Here is a 27335-nt window from a genome sequence, read left to right as displayed (position 1 = left end):
GGACAGCCCAGGACCCACTAAGAAAAAGGCAAACTGAGATAGCTTCAAAGCACAACTGAGCAGAGTCAGAGAGACAGATAAAGCAGATACAACCCCCAGATATCGGTTCCTTCGAGGGCTAAAGAGACCCATGGGAGTTATGGTCATGGCCGATGGGGTTAACTACCAGGTCAGATGGCCCCTCTTTGGAAATGGTGTTTATGTGTGACGAATCTGGACTCAGATGGGATCTCTCTTCATAAGACTTTCATGCTAATGTGCTGGAGGTGCAGTTAGTGTCGGGGTTTAAGATATATTTAGAGGATTTGAATCTCTGGACTGACAATGTGATAGCCAGGTCCTGAGCCTCAACAGACTCCAGCACCTACAATCTGACTTATTGGGCTCACCACACTCAGCTAAGATGGAGTTGAAGAAGGACAACCACCACACCATGGAGCCTAGAGTGATTACAAATGAAAGTGGGAGGATTGTATCCAGCATCCAGGTGGAATCTGAGCCTCCTCTTGACATAGAGGTGCAATGGACACAACCAATCCAATGTCCACATAGAAAAGGTGGCATTGGATTGAGAAAAGTGGACATGATGGCTGATGGGTATGGGGAAAGGCAGGAAGAGATGAGAGGTGGAGGCGTCTTTGGGACATGGAGCTGCCCTGGATGGTGCTTCAGGGGCAATCACCGGACATTGTAAATCCTCACAGGGCCCACTGGATGGAATGGGGGAGAGTGTGGGCCATGGTGTGAACCGTTGACCATGGGGTGCGGGGGTGCCCAGAGATATACTTGCCAAATGCAATGGCTGTGTCATGATGATGGGAGGGAGTGTTGCTGAGGCGGGGGAGAGGTGGGGTGGGGGAGGTAGGGTTCAATGGGACCTCATATATATATTTTTTTAATGTAATATTATTACAAAGTAAATAAAATAAAATAAAATAAAAAAAGTTCCCTTCTATAACTGAAAAAAAAAAAAAAAAAAAAAAAAAAGCTCACAGGCTGCAGGGGGCCTGCAGGACAGACTGGGCTCAGGGCTCAGGGAAGTTGCAGACGGAGCTGTGCCCCGAGGGAGTGCCGACCGGCCCCGGCCTGCTGCTGTAGACGCCTGTCTTCCGCGCCTTGCCAACACTGCAGAGCCGGCTGACCCGCACGTGCAGGGCAGAGTGTTCTGAGGTGGGCAGCCCACGCAGCTCAGCCAGGACGGTCCAAGGCACCCCTCTAGAGCTGGCCCTCTGACTCAGTTCTGGCTGGCAGGGAACAAGGGGAGTGGCACGGGCCAATTCTGAGATGCCTAATTCAATACTGGGGCCTGCCTCCATCCCTCTCTCCCTGTGCTGCAATGCAGAAGATGGCATGGCCAAGGGGCCCCATCTCAGGTCCCGAGGACTGCACGCCTGGGTGGGGGGGCCCTGCCAGGCATCAGCCTCGGCACCACCCCCTTACTGCGACAGAGAGGAAGGCGCACGCTCACCTCGGTCAGCTACTGCGATTTGGGATTTCTGCTGCACACAGCTGGAGCCACACTCCAACTGATACGCTAGGTATCAATGTCTGTCAGAGTAAAAATGCTAGAGTCCCAGAACGTATCAGTTGTGGACCCCATCTGAGTGAAATCCTTACAGTAATCAAGACGAACACTTAGGATAGGGACGGTGGAAAGGAAAATGGATGTAAAGAGGGAAATGGGCGCGGACTTGGCCCAGTGGTTAGGGCGTCCGTCTACCACATGGGAGGTCTGCGGTTCAAACCCCGGGCCTCCTTGACCCGTGCGGAGCTGGCCCATGTGCAGTGCTGATGCGCGCAAGGAGTGCCCTGCCATGCAGGGGTGTCCCCCATGTAGGGGAGCCCCACGCACAAGGAGTGCAGCCCGTAAGGAGAGCCGCCCAGCGTGAAAGAAAGTGCAGCCTGCCCAGGAATGGCGCTGCCCACGCGGAGAGCTGACACAAGATGACTCAATCAAAAGAGACACAGATTCCCGTGCCGCTGACAACAACAGAAACGGACAAACAACACAGCAAATAGACAAAGAGAACAGACAACCGGGGTGAAGGGGGGGGAGGGGAGAGAAATAAATAAATAAATAAAATAAATCTTAAAAAAAAAAGTATTGTAATGAAGAGAACAAGATTTTAAAAAATAAATAAATAAAGAGGGAAATGACTAGAAATGGGGATGGGGGTAGCTAAAGGCAAAGATTCTTAAAATAGAAAATAAATGGGAAAACCTAACATCTGAAATTCAAAAGATTATCTTAGCAGAATCTAGCAGTTTAGTAATTAGAGATAGAAAATAAAAGCATTCCAAAGGTCTCGTCTTTTGGGGGTAGATGGGAAAGCCGTGGCCAATTAGAGTCTTAGCAATGGAAAATATTGAAAACTTGTTTTCATATTATAGAAGAGAAAGTGGCAAAAAAAAAAAAGAAGATCACTATCAAGGGAATTAAAATAAAACTTAAAAACCAGCTAAATATCTAAATGAACAGGGGAGGAATGAATGAATAGTTCAAATATGAAAAAGATAAGAAAGGGGGGAAGGGGGAACCCATCAGGTAAAATAAAGATAAAGCACAATGTAAGATTAAATAAAATGAAGTCTATCAATTTGTATAATAAATGTGGACAGGCTACACAATGCTATTAAGACAGGACCCAACACATTGAGTTAAAACCTGGCTATATGCTCTGGTTGATTTTAAAAGAAACACTCTTGAAAACAAAGTGATAAAGGTAAAATATAAAGAAATAGTCAAGGAAAACCCAACCAAAAGAAAGCATGCATAGCAATATTAATATCAGATAAGTTGAAACTAAGGGTTAAAAGTACTAAACAGGAAAAAAAATGACCATTATGTTAGGGTTAAAACATATTTTTTGAAGGAAGTACAAGGAAAAAACCTGTATATACCAATAATACAGTAGCAAAATATGTAAATGTAGGATAACTAAAAAAAATAACAATAAAAATATAATTAAAGCGGGAGATTTTAATGTACATCTCTTAAGAATCAATCATATAATAGATAAAAATCACTAAAGTCATAGAGGACTTGAATAATACATTCAATACATTCAAATTGATATATTAAAATCTTTGACTTACAGAACGTACACTGTTTTTTATATGACCATAAGGACAAAATAATTCCAGTTGCTTAGAAGTTAAGAAACACTATCATAAATAACTCTTGGAACAAAGAGGAAATACACTAAAATCTCACCCAATTTCAAAAGCAATAAATAGGAGAACAGCTTATCCCAATAACTATGGGAAAAAACCAAAACTGTATTAGAAAAAAAGATATAGCTTGCAATGCCTTCATTATTAAAAAAAGATGACAAAATAAGAATGCTTTTTAAAATGTTAGCTCCTTGCTTTTCAAAAAATGATCATTGTACAAATACATATTTATACAGATTTAATTAGTAGAGTTAGCATTTACTCACAGCTTCTTTTGTCTATGATCCAGTAATGGGTTTAGAGCTTGTAACAACTTGTTTAAATTAAACATCCCAATATTGGCCTGATTTCCTATTTTATACCTTTTTTCATCATCAGATATGTTCGGTACAAAATCTGTTTAAAACAAAATAGCAGAGTTTTACAGATAAAATTAAAGATAATTTTAATAGTTTCCTCATTTTTATATTTTTACTTAATTTATACCTATTAGACTTAAATCTTTCTCACATTAAATATTTAATTCAAAAGTATTACAAATACTTAATACCCATATACACTAAAAGCTCTAAAAATATGACTGTTGCCTAATAGAAAAATATACTTCTTTTTTTTTTTTAATTATTTATTTATTCCCCCTTCCCCCGTTGTCTGCTCTCTGTGTCCATTCGCTGTGTGTTCTTCTGAGTCCACTTGTATTCTCATCAGGCAGCACTGGGGATCTGTGTCTCTTTTTGTTGCATCATCTTGCTGTGCCAGCTCTCCGTGTGTGTGACACCACTCCTGGGTGGGCTGCAGTTTCACACGGGGCAGCTCTCCTCGCACAGGGGTCACCCTTAATCCTTGCCTGGGCCGGCATTCCTTGCGCGGCGGCGCTGCGCGTGGGTCAGCTCACCACGTGAGCCAGGAGGCCCTGGGTATCAAACTCTTGGACCTCACATATGGTAGGCAGACGTTCTATCTGTTGCGCCACATCCTCGTCCCAGAAAAACGCATTTCTAACATGCAAGAATTTCTAGCTCATCCTTATTGCCATTTTCCTTCTTGAGAGACTAAACAAACCCATTTGCATAAGTATTATCATTTGCAAATATTCTGGTGATAATTTAAATATATTTTTCCACTGTCAAATAGGAGTACACATACAAACAAATTTTAACTTTGCAGGTAATGAACTTAAAATCCATTTGAAACCTTATAATATAAGGAAAAATAACAAGGGGCAAGAGCAGGTGAAATATTGGCAGCAATTACAATTAAAATACCAACAACTTTGACTTTACTCATAATTATAATAGTGATGAAGCAGATGGCATGACTTGGGAATGCCAAAAAAAACAACCCGGGTCCCCAGCGGGAGGGCTGTGCCTCAGACACACGGCTCCAGAGGAGTTGAGCAAGAGGGCCGCTAACCCGAGGGCACGGAGTGGGGTCTCCAACCCGCGTCCTGAACACACGTTCCCTGCCCTCGGCCTGGCACTGCACTTCCTGCCATGTCCTCTGACATGCCAACCCCTCGAGGGCCGAGACCCCGAGGGGTCACCTTGAATCCCATATGGCAACTGGAAGATGCCCAGACCATCAAAACGCCCGTTTTATGAATGAGCCCGACTCTCCCTCTCCCATCCCGTCCTGGCTGTAAGAGCCTATCTGCAGACGTACCTGGATTATAGGCCTCCATAAAACCAAATGGGCCATAGTCAATTGTAATGGATAACAGACTGAAGTTATCAGTATTACAAACACCTAAAAGGACAAATCCCAAAACACCATGAAATCACAAAGCAATTTCAACTCTACAAAACCACCCAGAATAGAAAAGGTCATAGAAATACATTCATTTTAGAGATAAAATAAAATAGACTATCAATGGAAAGTGTAAGTGACATCAGATAGCTTAATATGTTAAAACTACACTTTAAAGTTAAATTTAGCCTCTTGTTTTTATACCCCACCCACTAGAGATTTCAAATGCTACCGGAAAGCTCCAAGACAAGGAGTTACCTCTGTTACAATCCTTCATTTCTAGCATGTGTTTAAAAATACATAGTTTGGAATGCAATTGAGATGGATAAAGGAATAAGGTTAATTTTCAGAGAATGGAAAATGGAAAAAGGTAAAAATAAGGATATGTACCCCAAGACAGTCATTGGTCACAGACCCCCAGGCGATGTGGGGAAGGGTGCTACCTCCAAGAAGAGGAGACAGAGGGTGGGGTGAGAGAAAGCCATGGACTTATCAAAATATTATATGTATAGACTCCCTATCCAAGCCATTCCACTTCTAGGAATTTATGCTCAAAAACTCACCCTAAAGAATGCAAAGATAGAGTCACATGGATGTTCCCTGTAGCACTGGTCACAACCACAAAAACTTAGATACCTGCCCTGCACCCCACCCCACCCCAAGTGAGATAAGGATAGCATGTGCGTAATAAAGCAGATTCCAAGAAGCTTTGTGATGTGCGATGCCCCTTTGGTATTTGTATCTAGAGACTTCAGTACACAGATAACTTGCTTTTCAGTTATTCTTGGTTTGGGCAGCTATTCCTTTTAATACAACCCAATGCAGTGACTGGCTTAAAGCACACAAAAGCCAGGCCTGCTTTTTTGCAGGAGATACATGTATATCATGGGGAGGGGGGGGGGGCGGAATCTACAAGAATTGATAAAAATGGCTAACAGTGATTACTTTGGGGTTGGAACTCCAACATACTCTATATATTGTAAATTCTTTATCCTAAGCATGTAGTACTTTCATAATTAAAATTTTTAAAAATTAGATTTAAAGAGCTCCAAACACGATATACATACTCACACATGTAATCCTAAGGTTAAAGGGTTTTACAGTTATCATCCTCCTCAAAGTGAAGATGCTTATTCTGTGTATACGTTTCATTCAAAACCACTTAAACCTGAGAAAAATATTCCTTCATTGTTGAAAACAAATTTCTATATTAAGAATGGGGAGATGGGAAACGGACTTTGGCCCAGTGGTTAGGGCGTCCGTCTACCACATGGGAGGTCCGCGGTTCAAACCCCGGGCCTCCTTGACCCGTGTGGAGCTGGCCCATGCGCAGTGCTGATGCGCGCAAGGAGTGCCGTGCTACACAGGGGTGTCCCCCGCGTAGGGGAGCCCCACGCGCAAGGAGTGCACCCATAGGGAGAGCCGCCCAGCGCGAAGGAGGGAGCAGCCTGCCAAGGAATGGCGCCGCCCACACCTCCCGTGCCGCTGACGACAACAGAAGTGGACAAAGAAACAAGACGCAGCAAAAAGACACAGAAAACAGACAACCGGGGGAGGGGAGGGGAATTAAATAAATAAAAAATAAATCTTTAAAAAAAAAAAAAAAAAGAATAGGGAGACACTCAGCAGCAGAAATGTTTTGAAATTCTCCCCTGGCCCCTGCCCCAAAAAAAGGAATCTTCTACTTCAACAAGTTAATTCCACTTTATCATCAGAGAATGAAATAGATAACTTACCATGTGCAAAACCAACAGACATCCATAAGGCAATAAGTTGTGCAGTCTCAGATACCACAACAGAAAAAAAATCCTAAAATAAAATTTAGAAATTGTTCAGATTTTCAGTACCATATACCCTTTAGGAGCCTTTAATAAGGCACAAGGAGGATTTCCAAGGTAGGCTGAAAGAGGACTAAAGGGATTAGAAATAACATATGTAGGAAAAATGGAAAAAAGTAGAATTATCCATCCTAAGGCAAGATAGTACAGGTTCAGCCCCTGTATTACAACCAGGCCCTCTGCTGCTCCAACAGGAAAAGTAAAAGTAAAAGTATGACAATTAACACAAGGAACTTCAATTCAAGCAGAGTGAGTTATTAAACTTCAAAATGAGTCACCAAGAAAAATAAGGGAATTTCCTTTTCTGGGACTGTGAAAAGAATGAAAAAGGGGCTATAAAGGCAAAAAAAAAATTCCACAGAAATAGAAAATCACATTTCACTATCATTTATTTTAGAAGTACAGCAATAGAAATACCTATGTATCTAGTATTCAGAAAAGAATATATGTGACCAAGTAACAAATGTTGCTCAAAAAATAATGTGTACTCAGGAAGTGGCACCTGTTTGTTCTTTCTGGATAGCTTTAAAACAAAACATTTTTCTTATCTACAGCTATGGAAGGTCTTCTATTGTCTTCCTGTGACAAAGTGTTCAATGCGCTCTGTACCTCTTTTCCTAAATTTTTTTTTTTAGGTACCGGGGACCAAGGATCAAACCTGGGACCTTATGTGGGAAGCTGGTGCTCAACCACTGAGCAAAGCAACTCCCCTGAGTTGGGCTTTTTTTTAAGATTAATTTTACTTATTTATAACCCCCCTTCACTGTTTGTGCTCGCTGTCTGCTGTGTCCATTCACTGTGTGCTGTCTGTGTCTGCTCATCTTCTCTTTAGGAGGCACCAGGATCTAAACCTGGGACCTCCCATGTGGGAGAGAGGCATTCCATAGCTTGAGCCACCTCAGCTCCCAGCTTTGTTGTGTCTCCTTATTGCATCAACAAGCTCACTGTCCTGCTTGTCTTCTCCAGGAGGCACTAGGGAACTGCACCCAGGACCTCCCATGTGGTAGGCAGGAGCTCAATCATTTGAGCCATATCCACTCCCCATAACGTTGGTTTTATAAGTTCTAAGTCATAACCTCTAATGTTGGCAGCCCAATGAGGAACACTTTCTCTTTTATAACTCACCACATATCTGTTAGGTTCTTTGGCATCTACAGAGGGAAAATGTTCCTGTATGATGAAGTCTAATAATGTCCTGGGGATAAAAAGGAGATAGCATCAGTGGACATCTGAATACATTACAAATATCCAATTGTCCAAAACTACTCTCAACATTTATGAATCCATTAGATCAGGGTTAAAAGCTAAAAATTAAACCTATAAGATTTTATTCCCAAAATAGCCAAAGCAGACACTTCCTCAACGCCAATTCCAAGATGGAAATGTGTTTCTAAGATCACATTAGATTGCACCTTCTGTTGCAAATTTGGAATGGCATTACAGAATAACAAATGCCGTAACAGAAATACACAGAAAGTCCAGAGATAGCAGGGCAGAGGATGATTATCTGTAAAGGGTCATGTGAGATTTCACAAATGAAGACAAAAAAACTGGCAAATGCTTGAAGTTAAGATAGTTAAGGTATGGGAAGCGGACTTGGCTCAATGGATAGAGCGTCTGCCTATCACATGGGAGGTCCGCAGTTCAAACCCAGGACCTCCTTGACCTGTTTGGACCTGGCCCTCGCGCAGTGCTGATGCGTGCAAGGAGTGCCACGCCATGCAGCGGTGTCCCCTGCGTAGGGGAACCCACGTACAAGGAGTGCACCCCATAAGGAGAGCCACCCAGCGCAAAAGAAAGTGCAGCCTGCCCAGGAGTGGTGCCGCACACATGGAGAGCTCACGCAGCAAGATGATGCAACAAAAAGAGACACAAATTCCCATGCCACTGACAAGAATAGAAGCGGACACGAAAGAACACACAGCAAATGGACATAGAGAGCAGAAAACTGGGGGGAAAGGGGGAGAAATAAATACAAAATAAATAAATCTTTTAAAAAAATAGTTAAGGTATGTATGTATCATGGTTTTGATTCCCTGTTTTAATGAACTATTCTCACTGATTACCAAACACTAGTCTTCATTGCACTGGAGGGCATTCAGAAACAAGTAGGGATGGGGGGATAGGAATGTTTTGGGAATTATTAAAACCCAGTAAAACAATAAACAATAGGAGTGGCTCAGAGACTGTCCAGCTGGCACCCTGTGGAACACCAACAATTAAAACTTGAGGGGAAGTGGTTGTGGCTCAAGCTGTTGGGCTCCCATCTACTATATGGGAGGTCCAGGGTTTGATTCCTGGGGTCCCCTGGTGAAGGCGAGCTGGCTCATGTGGGGAGCTGGCCTGAGCCAAGAGCTTGTCCATGCAGAGAGCTGGCACAGCAAGATGATACAATAAAAAAGAGACACAGAGGAGAGACAATAAAAGATGCAGCAGACCAGAGAGCTGAGGTGGTGCAAGAGATTGAGCACCTCTCTCCCACTCCAGAAGGTCCTGGGACCAGTTCCCAGTGCCGCCTAAAGAGAAGACAAGCAAACATAGAAGAACACACAGTAAATGGACAAAGAGAGCAGATGACAAACATAAAACAATGAGGTAGCAGAGAAGGGAGTAAATAAATAAGTCTTTAAAAAAAAATGACATGAGTAAAGGAAGCTGCTTAGCAAAAGAAGAAAGGTTTAAAAAGGGAAGCTGGGGAAGTGGACTTAGCCCAATGCATAGGGCATCTGCCTACCGCATGGGAGGTCCACGGTTCAAACCCCAGGGAGATCTGTGTGGAGCTGGCCCATGCGGTGCTGATGCACGCAGGGAGTGCCCTGCCACCCAGCACAAGGAGTGCGCCCCAGAAGGAGAGCCGCCCAGCGCAAAAGAAAGTGCAGCCTGCCCAGGAATGGCGCTGCACACATGGAGAGCTGACACAACAAGATGACGCAACAAAAAAAGAGAGATACAGATTCCCGGTGCCACTGATAAGGATAGAAGCAGTCATAGAAGAACACACAGCAAATGGGCACAGAGAGCAGACAACGGGCGGGGGAGGGGGGAGAGGGGAGAGAAAATAAATTTAAAAAAAAAAAGAGGAAAGCAGATTTGGCCCAAAGGATAGGGCATCCGCCTACCACATGGGAGGCCCAAGCTCAAACTCCGGGCCTCCTGACCCGTGTGATGAGCTGGTGCACATGCAGTGCTGATGCGCACAAGGAGTGCTCTGCCATGCAGGGGTGTCCCCTGCGTAGGGGAGCCCCATGTGCAAGGAGTGAGCCTAGTAAGGAGAGCTGCCCAGAGTGAAAGAAAGTGCAGCCTGCCCAGGAATGGCGGCATACACATGGAGAGCTGACACAACAAGATGATGCAACACAAAGAAACACAGATTCCCAGTGCCACTGACAAGAATACAGGCGGACACAGAAGAACACACAGTGAATGGACAGAGAGCAGACAACTCGGGAGGGTGGGGAGAAATAAATAAAAAATAAATCCTTAAAAAAAAAAAAAGGTTTAAAATGTTTCATAAGAGAGCACTTTCAGGTGAGCCAGTGGGGGCAAAGTTGTCAACAGGAAGAATCAAATGCTAGAGGGGTAAGTGACATATAGCTGAAATATGGCCCCCAGACATAACCATGCTAGGGGCATGGTGAATCCAAGAAGTGACCCCAAAAGTCACTGGAAGTTAGAAGTAACCCCCAGAGAGAGTGGAGATGGCTGAGCCCGGTAAGCATTTGTAAGCAAGAGACGCGGAGACGACTCACGGCAGGTGGGGTCCCTTCTCTCCTGTGCTGTTTAATTCCCCTTGTTTACCCCCATATGCTTCATGGACCATGCATCTGGACTTACTCAACTGATATCGACAAGGCAGGGCTCTTATTTCGAACAAGTCTAGTGTGTCTAAGAGAATACTTCTTAGAGATTTCTAATAAGTTTCTTAGACTATATTATCTTAACAAATGGACAAAGATTTCCTCTGAAATGCTTTGTTTGAAGGCCACGTCTGCTTGAGGAAGGTGGAATTTTGAGAGCACAATGCAAGCAGGCACCAGACAAAGGAGAGTAGAAGCTGCGCTGCGGACATGGGAAGAAGTTTCTGATTTTGCTCCTCCAAAGCAACCGTCCTGTCTTCCCCTCAGATATCTTTGATAAGATGTATGCTGATCTTAAATGCATTTGTGCACAATGAGCTTTTGTCTTGTTTGTCTCCATCCTGTTGAAAGGGCTGAGTTTCACACCTGGATCAACTGAGCACCTGCTTCGCATGTACGAGGTCCTGGGTTCAATCTCCAGTACCTCCTAAAAAACAAACCAATAAAATAAAATGTTAAAAAATAAATAAAACAAAACTGGAGTCTGGGTTAAAAGACCCGAGAAAGAGGGAGCAGCTGGGAATCTGGAAGTGGGAGAAGAGTTTTGGACACTGCGTGGCTGTGGAGCAGGGCAGTCTGAACCACTCCCCCACCCCCAGCTCTCTGAGCTGCAGGTTAGACAATCAGCTCTTGAGAAAAGGGCCCCTGAGCCTTACACTTCTTTATTTAACCTCCTAGAGGACCCCCATGGTGCTGGGCACAACAGTGTTCAAAACATTTATTAATCGAAATTCTGAGTATTACTTATAAGAAAACAGGAAATATTTAACTCCACCGTATATAAACAAACATGTTTTTTCAACTATCGTCTATCATTTAAGAAAAAACAAATTTCTAACCTTAGTAAATCCAGTTCGCCATAGTGAGCCAAAATTTCTAATGATCCAATTCTAAACCATGATTTTGCAATACGCAGCACTACTGCCCCTAAAAAAGAAGCATTTGTTTTAGAATAAAATTACTCTAGGCTATGTCAACATGGTGCAATATGTTTTTGTTAAAAGAGAAATTATTTTAATAAAAATGAAATGTAGTTATTTAGTTTGATCAGAAAAACAACTAATTTATCCCTACAAAGTCCTGAGGGTTTTGTCCAACTGCTTTCAGCCTGAGTCAGAACATCAGAAACCATAACACTTTTAGAAACACCAACGCCTCAGGTATACTCAAAGGTTGCTAGGCTAATTGTTAGTCTCACAACATCACATTTCCACTGTCTCACTGGTTGTGAACCATTTACCTGTAACTCGTCCTGAAAAAGGGAACAAATGAATTGTCTGTTTTCCATGGTCTGTCATTGCCTTCCATTCATGGAATTAACTTAAAAACAAATTAGACGTTTGCGCAGCGTGTTCTAACTTATGAATGTACTGAAGGAATCCTTCTTCGGCCTTGGTCACAGACATCAGTGATACAATTAGGAAAAACAATTTCCTGTTTTATTCTCACAAAAGACGCTGTAGACTTGGGGCACTGCGCCGGTCCAGGACAGGGCAGGCAGACAGTTAGTGGGGTGCCACGCAGGCCTGGGCACCTGGGCAGCTGACTGTGGGGAGCTAGTGTGGGCTGCCTGCTGCTGCATCCTCACCGTAGCTGTATTAGCTTCTTACGATGCCATCTGTACCAGCCCAGCTAACAAAATCCTCTGTAGTGAAGCAATACTCAAGCCTTTGCTCACAGATGATGGCTACATGGACCTTCAGGTCACTGGGAGCCATTCTACAATCCCGTGCTGTTTCTTTTTTTTTTTTTAATAAGCACCCCCTCCTCTGCACCCCCATCCTTTTTTAAATGTCTCTCCCCTTTCCCGCCCCCCGTTTGTCTGCTCTCTGTGTCCATTTGCTTGTGTGTTCTTCTGTGTCTGCTTGCATTTTTTTTTGTCACTGGCACCAGGAATCTGTCTCTTTTTGTTGTGTCATCTTGCTGCGTCAGCTCTCCGTGTGTGTGGCGCCACTCCTAGGCAGGTTGTGCTTTTTTTTCCCCACGCATGGCAGCTCTCCTTACCAGGCGCACTCCTTGCACGTGGGGCTCCCCTATGTGGGGGGACACCCCTGCATGGCACGGCACTCCTTGCACACATCAGCACTGTGCATGGGCCAGCTCATCACACAGGCCAGGAGGCTCTTGGGTTTGAACCCTAGACCTCCCATATAGTAGGTGGATGCTCTGTCATTTGAGACAAAACCGCTTCCCCTGTGCTGTTTCTAATCAGCGCCTTGCTCACACTCCCAGGCTCCTTCCTGCTGGGGGCGTGCCCAGCCTGATCACCGTATCCTGGTGTCCCTGCCCGGATTTTACCACCTGCACATCACCTACTATGCATCCAAAGGCTCCCGGAGATGCTCTTATGATGACATTCCAGACTTCGAAGATTAGCACCTACCCCAGTCCAGAGAAGAGGCATTGATGGGACTGAGCCCAGCTTTAAGACTTTGGGCAGACACTATGGTTAAGGGCTAAGGAACTGTGCAGTGTACAGATATTTACCAAACTATGGCCAGATTTTACACGTCCATCCCAAAGATGCTAACTGAGCTTACAATTAGCTAACTAGGGCACACTTTACTTTTCATCTCCTGGCCTTGGCAACAGCTCCTGACAAGTTTTTCCCCTTGAAATTGTACCATGGAAGAATAGCAACATTAATTGTATAGGAAGCAGGAAGTCATTCTGTACTTTTTAGAGTTGAATGTTGCATTTGAACAGTCCTCATCATCAAATTGTCCTTGTGACAAATGGAAAAATGCAATATGCATTTTTCTTATTACTAATTTATTTTGAAAATATCTAAGGATCTTATCTCCCACACTTTTTTCTAACTTTGTATTCTAGGGAAGACAGTGGTGAAGTCAAATATTAATGTGGGTACATCTGTAATATATTTACTTGCTTTCTTTTTGACAACAACCAGGAAATTTTAAAACCTCAGAGCAGGGTTTTAAAAGATGTGGACACTTTCTCCCTTCACCAATCCTTGGCCAGCCCTGACGTGGTTCACCGACAGGGTGGCCAGCAGATGATTTGGGTCATTCTGTCTCTCCGGGATCAAAATGCTCTTCACAACACACTGTTCACACCTTGTATTATTACAGCGAAGATGGAAAGACTGGGCCTAGATCACTAAAGGACTAGACTGGGTTAGTGGGATTCTGCCTCCTAGCTTGCAAAAGAGAGAAAAAAAAAAAAAGAAGCGTGGCACCTGGTGTGTCAAGACGAGACTTCTCCGGTTGACATGTTTTGTGAGAACCCAGCCCTCTCACTCCCACTCCTCAGACTCTCCTGTGCCCTTCCCTGCTCCGAGTACCCTCCCTCTTCCCTTCTCCCCCTATTGTAATCCCACTCAACCTTCATGCCCAAGAGGAATTCCCATCTACTCCAAGAAGCGCACATGGTCCCTCTTCACTGAGACCCCTGGTTTTTGAGTGTTCATTTGTTCTGCAGGCTTACGGCTTCTCTCTACAGAGACTAAGTTTTTTCAAGGCCAGGGAAAATGACATATATTTACTACTCCTGGACTCGCCAGTTGGTATTTTCTGGGTTGAACGGAATCATCCATAGTCAGGACTTACAATGCTAATCTCTAACTTTAATTTCATGTTGTTTTTGAGCAGTTAAAATGTACTCACTTAACAGTAGGAAAACATATAAGGTCTTGATAAATTATTCTAAATACCAGCTTACTAAGAGCCATCGAATGGCTGAATATTAGCCCTGGAGGACACAGAAGGCATTATTAGTCCAATGCTCTCCTTTCACAGGGAGAATCAGGTGTAAAAATATTTAAGTGACTTGCCCAGAGTCACAAATCCAGTTCCCACAGAGCCAGTCCCGGGTTCCTCTCCTTCCCGTCCAGCACTGTTCTTGCCATACCACGGTAGTGCTGGGCAAGACTTGTGGTAAAAGTACTATAGAAATATCTGGGCAAAGACTCAGATGTGGAAATTCTACTGATGGCCTAAACCCTTAAGCCTGTGGCTCTGAATTCAGGTAAACAGTATAAGCAAGTCACAGCCACAGAAGAAAGTAGCATAGCACCAGAGACACAAAGGGTCCATGACTGGAACCTCCCCTCTCATCTCCATAAACAGAGAGACCTAAATGATATTTATAGGCCTGCGGGCAATAGTATTATTTTATCCACATGAAATTAAAGGGGAGAGAAATAGGCCACAGAGATAAAGGACTCTGAATTCTGTTCGGCGTGACTACTTTGGGGGGCTGTATTTATGAGAAGCTCTAAGCGTATTGTGCGCTCAGCATGAAGAGAAAGAGTAGAAAGTGTGCTCTTGGTGACTCACCAGGAATATCAGTAAGAACATGGTTCCAGGAGCTCCTCAGCCAGTGGCCTCCGCAGCTCAGCTTTCTGAGCTCTTAATGGCTTTGCAACTGATTTTCAGGACTCCTTCCTCCCCAGGACTCAAAGTCAAGCCTATCTGCCTCTTTTCTCTCTTTTCACCATTCTGTGTCCCTGCTATAGCATACTTCTTCATCCCCTCCCAAATTTTTATTGCTAAACTCCTGAAGGCTGAAAAGAAAGTTAAGCGAGTTCTTTGGAAGGAAACAAAGTAAGAGCAGTTGGGCTTGGAGGAAATTGGGTAAACTTTTGTATTGGCTTCCTAACATTTTGCAGGGAGCTCCTAAGCTTTTTTTTATTCACCTCCGAGATGTTTGCTGTTTGAAATGGGTGGATGAGTGATAAAAGAATGTGGGGAAGGATATTCTACAATAATACTGACATTCTGAAATTATATCTTGGAGAACAATGGGTTAATTTTTAAGACACTAAGAGGATGATCATTATCTGTTGTTCTTTAAGAACTCAGTCCAATTTTATGGAAGTATTTTAAAACTTGTCATTACCTCGTTCTTTCACAATGTTTCCATTGTAAAACTGATCTCTCCATACTTCATCATCACTTACAACCAAACTGAAAAATAAGAGAATAGAACAGTTAAAGTCACATTTTAACTGTGAGGTATGTGCCCTGTTCAGAAAGACTTGAGTAATAGCTCCTTAATCTCCACCATCCATGTAACTATAAAGATAGGGTGACAGAGCACGTGTAAACGTTTTCAGAATATTCCTAACTAGATACGTGTGTGTGCATGTGTAAAAAGCTACGTACACACAAGAGCACCATCTTCATGAGGTTACTAATATAATAATAAGCAGACACTGCACTGAGCACTTTCTATCCCACGTGGCTCTTACAAGTGAAATCTAATTAAAGGAAGTTGTAAATGGTAGAACCTGGTCTTCAATCCACGTCTGTCTGGCTCTAAAACCCTGGTTCTTCTGAGCTATTGCAATGTTACCCTCAATTTCCTCACTAAAGCATGTAAGAAAAATGAAATCAAAGGAAGACATCAGACAATACAACGAAATCACTTTAGCAAGGTCATTCATTTTTTCATAAACCATTGCCACCCTTCTTTTAGAATAAAACACAGTTGTTCTGCCAGAGTGAACCAGCTATGGAGAAGTACCCAAAGTCCAAGAAACTATAGGAAATCATGCATTCAGCGATTTATCCGCTCAATTCCCAATACATTTCTGGAGATAACATGAACGGTTCTGAAAGTCAGTTTCAAGGAGGAACTACCTGGCAGCTCTGCTTGTTGGAATTCCAAGATGGTATAGAGCCTCACTGCACAGAAATTCTCTCACTGAGGAACGAAGTACAGCTCTACCATCACCATTTCTATAGGAAATAAAATAAAAAATAATTTCATTTGCAATTAACAGAGAACCAATTTTGATTTAGATGACTGAAAAAATCTCAAGCTATACCGGGAGTAAGGGGTCTTTCCTGAGCCTTTTAACTGGAGCTCCCACTTTTCACCCTTTCTTCAAAAAAAAAAAAAAAACAGAACTAAGTATTAGAAAATTCATGGTAATTTTTAATAAAAAAGCTATTATGCAAGAAAAACACATGGTACCTGTTCACATGAATTCCAATAAGGTGGGCTCTTCCATCCCCAAGTTGATCTGCCCATACTCCAAACTAAAGGGAAAAAAAGGAAAATCATTCATGCTTATTTGTCTTTATAGCTTTTATAGTAAATTCTAAGTTAAACTGATATTGTCAAAATTGACAATACCATAGGATTATAGTAATATTATAACTATATATAGTTATTTTAAGATTATATAACTTGGATAAAGGTGAAAATAAAATTTAATCAATAAAACCTAAGTTAAATTAATTCATTCAACGAAGTATATTTTTAAAACCTACAATGAATTCCTTCAGATTCTTATAGCTGAGCTCAAATTTGAACACCTAGAACTGATCTATTTAATTTCAGAATATGAACAATTTCTTAGCAGAAAATGTACCTATATTACACACGTGCAATACAAAATCACAAACAGACCTGTACCTGAAAAAACTGCTTTTGAGCACATGGGATTAACTGTTTCCAAAATTCTGTTAAAATTTGTTTGCTGTTGTCTAAATCCTAGCTATGACACTTCTTAGCTGTTCAAATTCATTTGCGTGACTTAATCTTCCTGAGACTGAACTTTCATTTCTGTGACAGGGGACAACCCTTAAGGAATGCTAAAGCATGCAGATGCCTTGTGCTATGTCTGACATATGCGAGCACTCAATGGATGGAAATTGTTATTGCCAACAATTACTGGTTAACCTAGACATCACTGAATTCTCATAGATGAACCTCACCAGAACATCATCCCTGACTTCCCAGGACAGAGGGGTAGGGGAGTCCTATGAGTTTCCATGACTCCTATAGAGACCCCCTGCTACAACCCTGAAGAGTGGAATCTGTTCATGTCTCTCTCTCCCCGCCTAGGGCATCACCACTTTGAGGGAAGGGGACAGCTCCCATTTACCATGCTAGCTCCTGGCACATAAAAGGAGTTCTATAAAGAGCTATGGAGTGTTTAAACGTGGATGTTTAAACTTGTAGAAGGGAAACATGAAATTGAGAAAACACCTATCCAGTATTTTAATTTTTCTCCCTAACTAGGAAAAGACCATGATGATTTAATCTTAGCAGTGGGATACGTCTGAGAGTGTCCCAGCATACTCTGGAGTTACTTCCATCAGTAAGAGAAATCACTCACTGTACTGTAAGTTCAAAATGACAATGCCATCCTATAAATAAACATGTATAACACAATTTTAAATCAGGGAGAAGAAGCAGGAGATGAAATTCAAAATTAATAAAAACTTTAACCTCATTTATTATACCACCAAAACAAAATAGTCTTCCAATGGCTTCACAAAACTCTGCAGGCCTTAAGGTCGGTGTTTGTGTTTTAACAGGACATATACGTGTTGGCAGAAAATGCTCTGTAATACATTCCACTCATATCAGTATGAGTGATGCTTTTTGAAACATAGAATCCCTGCTTTGGGAGCTAGAAAAGACCATGAGGATCACCTAGTTTAAAAATTTCTAAACTGAGGAACACAGTTCTTCAATACATTGATAGTTGTTCCTTAAAAAAAAAAAAAAAAGCCTGTGGTCAAAATGTTTGAAAAATGGTACATTAAATAAAATTAAGCAGATTTCTTGGCCCACAGGTCTTTGAAGGATGAAAGCAATAAAAATCTGAAAGCAATAACTTACCCAACAAACCAGATCCTGATATTGATAATATCATATTGGCTAACACGAACATATTTTTCATGCTAAGTTGATCCTTATACCAACCCTATTACACTTTACCACTTGTCCTTCAAAAATTATTCTTGCATAAATCAGCATTACCAAAACAGCCCCCCAAACAACCAGGCAGTATTAAATTAAACCTGATCTAGCTCACAAGAAAGTCACAGCAATTTCAATTGACCCCATATTCCCATTTCCTGATTGCTACAACATATATAATGCTCCCAATGAATCTTGATTTATTGACTTTCCAGCAGTGCTACTTTGCTCTAAAGCAACCCTGGCAATGTTATGATCTATTTATTCTTCAGAGGCTTTTATACAGACATATTGTGCTACTTGAGTTTGCCTAAATTGTTTGCCTCAATCTTTGGCAAATAAGTTCTCTAGCAATAATTCACCTTAAGTTTATATTTGTGCTGCCCCAGTTTTCTCAAATCCATTAAAAAAATCTCAGACTCTAGTGTTCATCACAGCAAGAAGTCACATCAGCTAATCTATAAACATTTTAGGATGATACATCACTCTAGAAACATCTTGTTGACATCTCAGTGTGCTTAGAGAAATTAATGCCAAATAACCTCTTTAATAGGATAGCAGTTCCACTAAGTATTTATATTTGCACAAGGAAAGTGATGCTTCTGTTACCTGGTGACCACCATATCTATGAGCCAATGGAATGGATCCAAATACTATCTTTTCACCACTTACAAGCTGGATAAAGTCATTTGTTTCTGAGACAGATAAATCGAGATCCAAAATATCTTCTAGAACTTCCTGAAGCAAGAAAAAATGTTAAGTCATCATTTAACAATTTTTGAGCAAGAGACTTAATGGAAGAAAGATTACAAGAATAAATCTTTTCCAAAAACACAGTACTAATATTTTTTTCATAAGAGATGTACCATAGTTTCTATGATTATTTATATTTGGGGGAAGAGAGTTCTACTAGATGATTCTAAAATTTTCACAATTTCTTACAATACATAGTAAATAATATTTTCTCCTAGCACGTATTCTTTTAAAGAACTAAAAAAAAAAAAAAAATGTATATGGCCTATTTTTATCCAAAACTCATTTGAGTCATGAAGGAAAAACTTACAATTTGTTACTAAAAACCATTTCTAGAAGTTATCTAGGGTGAGAAATTAATTCATTTTCTACTTTTTCCACAAAAGTATATCTTCTTTGCAAGATAACTTTAAAATAAAACTGAATATGATGCTCCAGGAAGAAGTATCAAAATATAATTTATGATAACATTTTCCAAGCACCTGAATTTTAAACACAAATAGTCATTCATCAATGCACTAAAGCACCCATTAGCTCTGAAAAAAATTATCTTCTTAGATAAATGTTATAGCAAGTTGAGTCAGTTTTTGTGTTGTAAAAAATAATAAAGGCTAACCTTTGTAACTGCTACAAGGCGTACTCTTGATTTTAAAGGAGTAGGGAAGACAACTGAAAAAATGCAGTTTTTCACTTTACGAACATAATTTTCTTTAACGGGGTCAATTGGCAACACATCTGATTAAAAAAAAATCCATCTTAAATTCTCATTTAATGTGTGTGTAGCAATAATATTCCTCAAGAATACTATGGTTCTTCAAGAAAATCACTTTAAACCACTATTTTCTGCAAACTTTGATATTTCAAGGCTATTTTAGCATTTTCAACATTATCTATTCAACAGTCGTATAGTAGAGTACATGAAACTGCTCAAGAGGATAGGAAAAGGAAAAAGTTTAAAACAATAAGCCCTGTCTTCAAAGATTTTCACTAATGAAGACAAACAAGATAGGGGAACATATAAATGAAATGGAGGTGAGCTGCATTTCTGTATTAGAATTACAGTAATGTTCAATTCAATGGACTCCAGCCAAAATGTATTAGACCCTTAACCACATGCTTTCTGCCCTTCAGAAACTCACAATTAACTGAAGAAAACAGACAAATAAGTAATTCTAACACCAATCAGGCTGCAGTAGATGTTTTTAGTAAATGTACAAAATGCCCACCAGAAACTTCCAACCATTTGATATATGCCTGTTTGCAGGCTAGAAATTTAAAAATTGACCTTTATGTTGCTTAAGGCCTATAAGTTAAAGCACATATATTTTATTTTAAAAGCTGTAGAGTTTTAAAAAGAAAAAGAAAAAACTTTGAACATTCTTTCAATAATCAGAACATGTTTACTTTTAAGAACAATTCTTAAAATCTTAATTTGCTTTCCTAATCCAAAGTAATTAAAACACAACTAAAACAATTAGAAGAGGGTAGGTACATTAATAAAACTGTAAGATTATACTAATCTTATACTAACAAAAACAATGTTTCTGGATAGGGATTATATTGTCAATATATCAGTGTCCCCAAATTATTTAATAAATATATTGAAAAACCAACCAAAATCCTCTTAGAATTTTTTTGAAGAAATGAACAAATGTTAAGCAGCAGTGCAAATTTGGAAAAATGAACAGATTAATTTCTTTTAAGCAAGAGAAATGGGAGGGTTTGCTTATCAAATTAAAAATAAGATGAATATATTAACTAAAAATACTGTTAGCTCCCAAATAGATGGAAAGATCAATGGACAATAATAGAAAGCATAGAAATAGCCCAAAGTATAATTTCTTATATAGTGAAAATACTTCAAATCAGTGGAGACAGGTGGCATTGGGACAGTTTCCTCAACTGTTTGGACTAATTCCTATTAATTCCACTCAAGCTTCAGTAAACTAAGCTTAAGTTATAACAGCAATAAAAGTAATCATATACCTGCCCCACAAGTCATAAAGCAGGAGAATGCAAGCCAGATTTAATCCTTTATGTATTCCCTAGGTACAGGGTGAATGAGGAAGGCAGCACCAAGGGGAGGAGGGTTACTAGTCAGTCCCAAAACAGGCGGTTTCAGTAGCCACCTCAGGAAACATGAGAAGTTACACAGGTGATCCTCGGTTGTGGGGAAAAAAAAAGACTAATTGCTCCAAAGGCATCTAACCTCATGCTTGCTCATCAGTAACTATCGAAACTGATCAGCCACAGACTAAAGACGCCAGAGAAAATTCCAAATGTGGTTTGGAATTTTATTTTAATATCACTATCAGTAAATCCAAACATCAATTTTTTAAGAGTCACAGTTTTGGAGAAAATGAAATCCACAAAACTGCTCACCTTTCAATGCAGCTAATTCTGAACCTCTTCTCTCAACAAACGTTTTTCGCAGTTGCCTTGAAAATTCACTGATCATTGATCTCATAACACCAAGATGAGAAATTTTTCAAAGTATTATCAACCAAGACGTGAAATACAGCAAGTATTTTATTTATAACCTCTCCTTGTCTGTAAAACCTGGACTATTGTAGACAACATGCTCTGAACAGTCTCATCACTATGGCAAGGAAATGCCTGAAGTGTAGTCAACCTCCCAACATTGAAATGAAAAGTTGGAAAATGCTTTCAATTACACACATTTCATTTTTATCAATCAGTGCTGGCTGTTTCATTTGCATAAATGCAATAAAAAAGATGAAAATTCCTAGATTGTACAAGGGGGGGGGGGGTCTCTTCTTTGGCAGCTGATGGGGCCAGTCGGTTCAGAAGAACTACTTTGATTTCTGCAAGCCCTAATGGTGGGTCACTGATCATAACATTGGACACTGTAATTAATTTGTTTTGCTTTCCTTAATCAGGCTTGACACACCTTGCCATATCCTTTTTTTTTTTTTTTTTTTTTAAGTACTGGGTTGGGGGATTGAACCTGGGACCTTATATGTGGGAAGCTTGCATTCAACCACTGAGCCACATGGGCTTCCCTGGGTTGATTTTTTTGTTTTGCTTGTTGTTTGTTGATTGGTTTTTTTATTTTTTATTTATTTATTTTTTTGGAGGCACTGGGAACTGAACCCAGGACCTCCCATGTGGGAGGCAGGCATTGGAAGGCTTGAGTCATATCCCCTCCCCTCAGAGTGTCTTTTTAAGAGACAGGTTGTTTAAATCTGGCTAGAGGGAAACGGACTTTGGCCCAGCGGTTAGGGCGCCCGTCTACCACATGGGAGGTCTGCGGTTCAAACCCCGGGCCTCCTTGACCCGTGTGGAGCTGGCCCATGCGCAGCGCTGATGAGCGCAAAGAGTGCCTTGCCACGCAAGGGTGTCCCCCGCGTGGGGGAGCCCCACGCGCAAGGAGTGCGCCCATGAGGAGAGCCGCCCAGCGTGAAAAGAAAGAGCAGCCTGCCCAGGAATGGCGCCGCCCACACTTCCTGTGCCGCTGACGACAACAGAAGCGGACAAAGAAACAAAAGCAAACAAAGAAACGAGATGCAACAAATAGACACCAAGAACAGACAACCAGGGGAGGGGGGGAAATTAAATAAATAAATAAATCTTTAAAAAAAAAAAAAAATCTGGCTAGAACAACCTCTAAATGAAAATGGCCTGACAGATTTGTAAAGCGCTACATTTGTCAAATGTGTGTTCTTGGGCAAAACACTTAATTCCTCTCTCTCTCAATTTCCTTATCTGTAAAACAAGGCAAATGATAATATCTAAGCCATAAAACGGTTACAAGAACAAGTACAATATGGGTATTTATTGCTACACTCTGGCAAATTCTATCTGCTGGGTGTTTCTTAACATAAACCTGATCTTTATCAAGGTAGCCATATGGGAGTATTTAAAACCTTTACTTGTAAAGCATGGTAGGCTTTACCTGTTTTTACATAATATTCTTCAATACTGAAAAATATCCCATTAAAATTGACTTTATTTTTAAAAACTCCTTTATCTTCTGTGAAGTCTTTATTCCATAAAAATCTATACTTTTAAAATAGGAAAATATGTTCTGCTATAGATGTACCTGCACTCTTTCATGCAAAAAGCAACCTTCAAAATAAATAAGGTAGGAAACTTAAAAAAAAAAATCGTTCAGAATAAGGCATATTCTAACAGAAAATTGCAGGACCCTGTTTTTTGAGTTCTCCCCTCCCCTGCATAAAAGTGAATTTTTGAGAACAGGATAAGTATTCTTTTATTTCTGCATCCCCAATGTTTACACACTCTCATTGGCTCCTTGTGTGTATGTGTGCTTAAATAACTCGTTATAACACATCTGAATAAAAACAACCACCACCCAGCACTGTCTCATTCTCCTAAGAAGAGCTAAAGAAAGTCTTTCCAACCCATACCCGGTACTACTCCTCCACACTGTTCAGGATCACCGACGTTACCGACACACAAGCCCAGGACGCCCCAAAGCCGGGCGCTCGCACCCTGAGGTGAGCAAGACTGCCCAGTGATCCCACAAAATACCTATAAGGTATTCCGAAGAGAGAGTCCAAAAATCGAAAGACGCGGCTAGTCTAGCCTGGGTCTCACAAGAGCCCGGGCGGTGGACGGACTCGTTCCCGGGGAGACGCGGGAGGCCGGCGCTGCCTTCCAGGACCGACCGCAGCCGGCAGTTCACCGCCGCGAGGCCCGCCACGCCCCAGAGCCACAGCCAGGAGAAGCCTCTTCTCTGGGCCATGTTTCCGCTTACACACGCGGCTCTCGGGGCGAGTGGGGCGCGCCGGGGGAGTCCTGGCTACCGGCCGGTCCCCGGAAGGGGCCTTGCCGTCACTCTGAGGGCCAGGGATCCCCTCAACGGCGGGGCGAGGCTGAGAAGGGACGACCCCCGGGCGCCCCTCGTCTCCCCTCGTGGGAGCGCCCCTCTCCCCCGCACGCCTCCCTCCTCGAAGCACCCTCCCGCCCTTCCCCGCCGGGGTGGAGGCCTCGTCGCCGCGGGGAGTCACGACCTCGGGACTCGGGCGGGCGCCGGGCAGCGGGGCGGGCGGCGAAGCGCTTCCTGGGCCGGGCTTCCGGCTCCGGGTCCCGGGCGGCGCCCGCCGGGCCAGAGGCGGAGCCGCCGCCGCCGCCGCGACTTTCGGACTCGGACCATGGCTTCGTGCGGGTGGCGGTGGCGGCGCTGCTGCTGCTCGTGGCGGCCGGTGGCGCGGGGCCTCGGGCCCGGCTCCCCCGGCCATGCGGGGCCCCCCGGGGCGCGTGCCGCGGCGGGCGCGCAGGTGAGGCCGGACACGCGCCGCCGGCGCAGAGGTCACGGCGCCAATGACAGCGGCCGCGGAATGAATGGGAGCGCGCGCCCGGGCGCCGGGAGGGTCGGCCCGGGCCCAGGGGGCCGCGCTTGGGGGGAAGCCGGGAGCCCACGGAGGGGCTGGGACGGGGGCGGCCCGTGCCCCAAGGCGGGGCGCCCACCCGGGCTGCGGCGGCGTCCTGGAGAGCCGGGAGGAGAGCAGGGTGCGGCCAGACCCCCGCGGGACCGAGGGGAGGCCCGCGGCCACCCGCCTCGCGCTGCAGCAGCCCCGGAGCCCGGTCTTCCTGGAGCCCTGCAGAGAGAGCTGCTCGCGGCGCTGGAGGCGGCCTGGGGACCGGGGAGGGTCCCGTGGAGAGGGTGGGGCTGGTGCCAGAGCACGTGCGGAAGGGGAGTCGGGGGCGCTTGCCCCGGGGAAGGGTGAACCTGCACCGGGCAGGGAGCGTCGGAGGAGCGGGCGCTCCGAGAGACCTGGGGGTGAGCTTTGCTTTGCCCTCTGACATCCTTGAGGCAAAGTTGGAAGCGCGGCCCTGACCGTGCGTTCTGAGGCCCTCCCGGCAGCCCGGCACCCTGTGCACGCGCTCTCGCTTCTCCCCTGCGCTCCGGGAAGCTCCTGAGACTGGACGTGTTTCCCTGGCTCTGAGTTCTGCCCTCAGTAGTCTCGCGGGTGGGGTGGGCCCGCATTGTTAGCGTAACTGCCGCGAAACCCACGGAGCCACGGCGCCCCGCAGACACAGTCCTTGTGTTGATCTTCATATGAGCTTGGGGCTCCCTTCCCCAAAACCCTTCACTTAGTTTAGTTGAACGTAGGACTCCTCCACTTCAGTCATGGACCCATCGTACATTTACGGGTGTGAAGTGGTGATACAGCGTCTACAGATGTCCGCTTTGTACCAGATCCGATGCGTGGCAGGTTCCCACGCAAAACAGACGCGTGGAGAGAGAAAGGCGGCTGGGCTAGTGGACCAGACAGTAACCTGTTTGGGATATGGCGTTCCTAAAGGGAGCCCATCCAGGTGGGCCGTGGAAAAGGAGAGCCTCCTAGGCCAGACTTCAGCGCTTCCGGGACCACAGATGAGGACGCTGTTGGAACAGATGGGAGCATCCACCGCCTGATGCCACTGACAGTTCTCCTTTGCCTCTGCGGCTCCTCTATTCCAGGCTCCCCAAGGAAAGAGCACTTTCCTGGAGAGAATGCCGCAGGGCTGCCACGCCTGCCTTGACCCCAGGGAGGTCATCATGTTCTAAATTCCTGTATCTCCTGAATTCTTCCAGACTGGCAGTGGAGTCCCAAGTGCCTGTCACGATCCCTGGCCCAGAATCATGAGAATTAATATTTGCTGTCACTGCCTCTGAAACTTTTGCAAGTGATCTGCTATTGTCTTTTGATTGCTGATTAAGTTAATAGTAAAGTGTGCTCCAGAGGTGTTTGTTTTTACCTGTTACTTCTCGAGAAGTATCATTTCCAAGTTTGTTTTAGGAACCCATTTAGGAATTTAATAGATGCAGTGTTGGGGAAATGTAAATTCTCTTTAGCGTTGAAATCTTTTTTTTTTTTCCTTTTCACCGTCTGGGCTGATTTGGGGATCTTGGTCATTCCTCTTTTTAAACCAACTTAAGAATTTAAAAGCATGTAAATATACTAGTATTTAGTATTCTGTGACCAATTTTATTTAAATGGAAAGAACTACTTTTTAGGTCTGGAAGGATAGATAAAAATGTAGCAGTTAACTTTCTGGGAGAAGGGATGGATTGCAGGTGTTCTTTATTTTCTACTTTTTTCTTATCCCTATTTACTGTAGTGACAAATCTTGCTTTTGAAATAAGGAAAGGAAGTTGGCTTTTCAAAACTATCCTTTTTTTAAAGTTTTCTATCCCCCTATGTAAATGGAAAATTAAAGAGTATATATATTATAAATTAAGGGTGTTTTTCATTACCCAGTGTTATAAACTGAAGTTTTCAAGAATATTTTGCTTATGAATCTCTTGATACTTTTATTTTACAGATGCCCTATTTTAATCTTGTGAAGAAGTTAGCATCTACCTTTCCAGATATGACTAGTATATCACGGTAAGCTTATAGTCCAAGAGAATTATTGATCATATTGCCAGTAAATTTCTGCTTTTTATTGTGGTGGGGGCTGGGCTGGTCCGACAAATTTACTGTGATGGTTAACTAAGTGCCACAGCATCTGCTCTGTGCGATCTCTGCCTTCCCGCACACTGGGAAGAGAATACAGTCTAAACTCGACCCAGAACCACACTGAACAAAGTATATAGCCTTGCACTGATTGTGTAGTTCCAAGGTCCTGGTTATGGAAAAGAACTATTGATGCACTGTTGAGCAAGAACAAGTAGTGATTTGGGGGGGATTCATACTCAATTTCCAGCAAGAATCTGGGCTTAATTTTCCATCATTTGACTTTACTATATATGTGTGCGTGTGTATGTGTCATTTTTTACTTAAAAATGCAGGCGTCTCCTAGTGAAATGCCCGCCAGTCTCACGCTCGCCTTGCTCACCCCAGGCTCCATCACACAACCCCAGCAGTGTGCTGTTATAGTAAAACACGGAGTGGTGAGAAGTACACCGACCCTTTCAAACTTGGTTGGAGAGACTTGAAAGGTCTGTATGAGGACATCCGAAAGGTAAGACGCTGTCGAGTGACGGGGACTTTTAGAGTTAGGAGAAAACAACGTAAGTTTTCAGATATGAGCGAAACCATCGCAAACTCGATTCTTGTGCCTCGAATTCCAAATGTTACTTGAGAAACGACCCTGTGCAGCCCAGGGCTGGGCGATAGATCGAGATGATACACAGTACCTTCCAGAAAGGGGTGAGGGTGAGGTGGGGCTGAGGAGTCAGGTGCACCGCCTTCCGCTTCCTCTGGGACTGCAGCATGAGGTCCCCCAGTCCCCCAGCCCCTGCCGTCCTTATCCAGTTCTGCACTCAGAGCTGGACGGCCCCAAATATGACTGCCTGCCTTCTACTCTTGCT

At 43.1% G+C, this 27335-nt stretch overlaps 2 protein-coding genes across 9 annotated transcripts in view; one reads left to right on the top strand and one right to left on the bottom strand.

Moving 5' to 3' along the window:
* LOC101433973 (protein adenylyltransferase SelO) overlaps positions 1-24097 on the bottom strand; it is a 41924-nt gene extending 17827 nt beyond the window's left edge. For 3 of the 7 annotated variants that reach the window (XR_009185950.2, XM_058297798.2, XM_058297796.2), the window contains exons 1-12: positions 23564-24097; positions 19665-19783; positions 18905-19033; positions 16556-16620; positions 16407-16463; positions 16219-16317; positions 15476-15543; positions 11455-11542; positions 7884-7953; positions 6657-6729; positions 4837-4920; positions 3441-3570 (exon numbers count right to left, since the gene is read on the bottom strand). Coding sequence is in view for 6 of the 7 variants with exons in the window: in XM_058297798.2 (XP_058153781.1) it covers positions 3441-3570; positions 4837-4920; positions 6657-6729; positions 7884-7953; positions 11455-11542; positions 15476-15543; positions 16219-16317; positions 16407-16463; positions 16556-16620; positions 18905-19033; positions 19665-19783; positions 23564-23777 (1196 nt within the window). In the remaining variant the exon portion in view is untranslated. Of the gene's footprint in view, positions 1-3440; positions 3571-4836; positions 4921-6656; positions 6730-7883; positions 7954-11454; positions 11543-15475; positions 15544-16218; positions 16318-16406; positions 16464-16555; positions 16621-18904; positions 19034-19664; positions 19784-21430; positions 23448-23563 lie in introns of those variants that run through there. The other 4 variants (XM_058297794.2, XM_058297799.2, XM_058297797.2 and 1 more) reach the window with 4 other exon arrangements.
* The window catches only part of PDSS1 (decaprenyl diphosphate synthase subunit 1), a 43693-nt gene continuing 39780 nt past the window's right edge, over positions 23423-27335 (top strand). The window contains exons 1-3 of one of the 2 annotated variants that reach the window (XM_012529934.4): positions 23423-23529; positions 26345-26409; positions 26866-26986. In XM_012529934.4, coding sequence (XP_012385388.1) covers positions 26345-26409; positions 26866-26986 — 186 coding nt within the window. In that variant the 5' untranslated portion in view covers positions 23423-23529. Of the gene's footprint in view, positions 23530-24165; positions 24313-26344; positions 26410-26865; positions 26987-27335 lie in introns of those variants that run through there. The other variant, XM_058297801.2, reaches the window with a different exon arrangement.

Source organism: Dasypus novemcinctus, chromosome 5 (assembly GCF_030445035.2).
Source record: "Dasypus novemcinctus isolate mDasNov1 chromosome 5, mDasNov1.1.hap2, whole genome shotgun sequence".
Lineage (NCBI taxonomy): Eukaryota > Metazoa > Chordata > Mammalia > Cingulata > Dasypodidae > Dasypus > Dasypus novemcinctus.
The sequence above is the reverse complement of the archived record's forward strand: the minus strand, read 5'-3'. Positions and strand labels throughout refer to the sequence as shown.